Genomic DNA, 2,537 nt, shown 5'->3' with positions numbered 1-2,537 from the left:
ACTTTGTTGTTAGTGTATAGGAATGCTATTGATATTTGAGTATTGATTCTGTATCCAGCTACATTACTGAATTTATTTATGATATCTAGGAGTCCTTCAATAGAGTTTTGGGGATCTTCTATGTATAGTATCATGTCATCTCCAAATAATGATAATTTAACTTCTTCTTTTCCTATATTTATGCCTTTTATTTCTCTCTCTTGTCTAATTGCTCTGGCCAGTATTCCCAGTACTATATTAAATAGGGATGGTGATAAGGGACATCCTTGTCTTGTGCCTGATTTTAAAGCAAAAGTCTTCAATTTTTGGCCATTTAGTATGATATTGGCTATTAGTTTGTCATATATGGCCTTAATTATATTGAGGTAAAGACTATTCCAATTTTCTGCAAGGTTCTTATCAAAAATGAATGTTGGACCTTATAAAAGCTTTTTCTGGGATTGGGTGGTAAGATGGCAGCTGTGAGTCTGTGGCTCAGTGACTTGATGTGGGGGAAACTCGGCAGGTATCCTCCTTGGCCAGGAAAGATTGTGAATCCACCCAAGGATTTGAAGAAACCATGTGGTAAGAAATGCTTCTTTGTGAAATTTTTTGGAACAGAAGATCATGCCTGGATCAAAGTGGAGCAGCTGAAGCCATATCATGCTCATAAAGAAGAAATGATAAAAATCAACAAGGGAAAACAATTCCAACAAGCTGTGGATGCTTTGGAAGAGTTCCTCAGGAGAACCAAAGGAAAAGACCAGGACCTCACTATCCCCGAGTCTAGTACTGTGAAGGGGATGATGGCCGGACCTATGGCCATATTTAAATGGCAGCCAACTGCGAGTGAGCCTGTCAAAGATGCAGATTCTCACTTCCATCATTTCTTGCTGAGCCAAACAGAGAAGCCAGCTGTTTGTTACCAGGCAATCACAAAGAAGTTGAAAATATGTGAAGAGGAAACTGGTTCCACCTCCATCCAGGCAGCAGACAGCACAGCTGTGAATGGCAGTATCATACCCACAGACAAAAAGATAGGATTTTTGGGCCTTGGACTCATGGGAAGTGGCATTGTCTCCTACTTGCTAAAAATGGGTCATACAGTGACTGTCTGGAACAGGACTGCAGAGAAATGTGATTTGTTCATCCAGCAGGGGGCCCGCCTAGGAAGAACCCCCACTGAAGTTGTTTCAACTTGCGACATCACTTTCGCCAAGGACCTGGTGCTGGGCCCCAGTACTGCAAGGGATCCGTCCTGGGAAGTGCTGTGTGGATATGTTAATGGTGGATGCCGACACAGTCACTGAGCTGGCCCAGGTGATTGTATCCAGGGGGGGTCGCTTTCTGGAGGCCCCAGTCTCAGGGAATCAGCAGCTGTCTAACGACGGGATGTTGGTGATCTTAGCAGCTGGAGACAGGGGCCTATATGAGGACTGTAGCAGCTACTTCCAGGCTATGGGGAAGACCTCCTTCTTTCTAGGTGAAGTTGACAATGCAGCCAAGATGATGCTGATTGTAAACATGGTCCAAGGGAGCTTCATGGCCACCATTGCAGAGGGGCTAACCCTGGCCCAGGTCACAGGCCAGTCACAGCAGACATTCTTAGACATCCTCAATCAGGGACAGTTGGCCAGCATCTTCCTGGACCAGAAGTGCCAAAATATCCTACAGGAGAACTTTAAGCCTGATTTCTACCTGAAATACATTCAGAAGGATCTTCACCTGGCCATTGCACTGGGTGGTGCAGTCAACCACCCAACACGTATGGCAGCTGCAGCCAATGAGGTATACAAAAGAGTCAAGGCGTTGGACCAGTCTGACAATGATATGTCTGAAGTGTACCGAGCCTACATACACTAAACTGTAGATGCCCTGCCCCACCCCTCTGATCTTCCCTCAACCCTGTTTTCCTCATATGGGGTTGGGGTTCTGTGACTTAACTCTGGACCAGTCCACCTGTCTCCATTTCCTTTTATACAGACTCGAGACTTGCCATCAGCACAGCACACAGCAGTACCCCTCCCTGAAGCCCTGGGAGGGAGGGGTGTTACCAAGGTTGGCTTGTGAGGAAGCTCTTGAGCTGGGCACTGGCCCCAACTAGGTGGCTGTACATGTGTACACACACACACACACACATACACAAACACAAACACACACACATATCCCCCCCCCCCGGTGATAGAAGCTACCCAGAAACTGCTGCTGCCTGTGTTCTTTTCTTCTAAGCTTGTCTTAACAAACCCCTTCCACTTGAGGAACTAAAATCAGCAGAGGTCAATATTATGTTCTTGTCCCTACCTGGACCCCTGCAGGGAGAGGCTCAGGGCCAGGATGAACCAGCACCAACTCCCAGCCACAGTTCCTATGAGCCCTCCAGCCTCAGCTGAGGAGGATTTTCAAGTCTGAGCTACCAATGTGCACCCACCTCTTTTGTAAAGGCCTTTGTAAACTAAGAAGAGACTGCCACCATCCCACAGAGGCGAACTTGGCTCTGCAGCAAGAATAGCAAGCAGCCAGGCTGCAGATGAGCCTGGACACCTAGCTCCCCTGCTGTT

The 2,537-nt window shown here is 47.0% G+C and overlaps 1 protein-coding gene across 1 annotated transcript; it reads left to right on the top strand.

Moving 5' to 3' along the window:
- Positions 1-446: 446 nt before the first annotated feature.
- On the top strand, positions 447-2,136 carry LOC100714621 (cytokine-like nuclear factor N-PAC). The gene is given in 2 exon segments (XM_063229333.1): positions 447-1,216; positions 1,218-2,136. Coding segments are annotated over 2 exon segments (1,389 nt in total). The 5' UTR covers positions 447-452; the 3' UTR covers positions 1,843-2,136.
- The last annotated feature ends 401 nt before the right edge of the window (positions 2,137-2,537 follow it).

The sequence above is a fragment of the Cavia porcellus genome, unplaced genomic scaffold (genome assembly GCF_034190915.1).
Source record: "Cavia porcellus strain 051 isolate PalLab524CR breed Dunkin Hartley unplaced genomic scaffold, mCavPor4.1 scaffold_18, whole genome shotgun sequence".
Lineage (NCBI taxonomy): Eukaryota > Metazoa > Chordata > Mammalia > Rodentia > Caviidae > Cavia > Cavia porcellus.
This window is presented reverse-complemented; position numbering and strand designations above follow the sequence as displayed.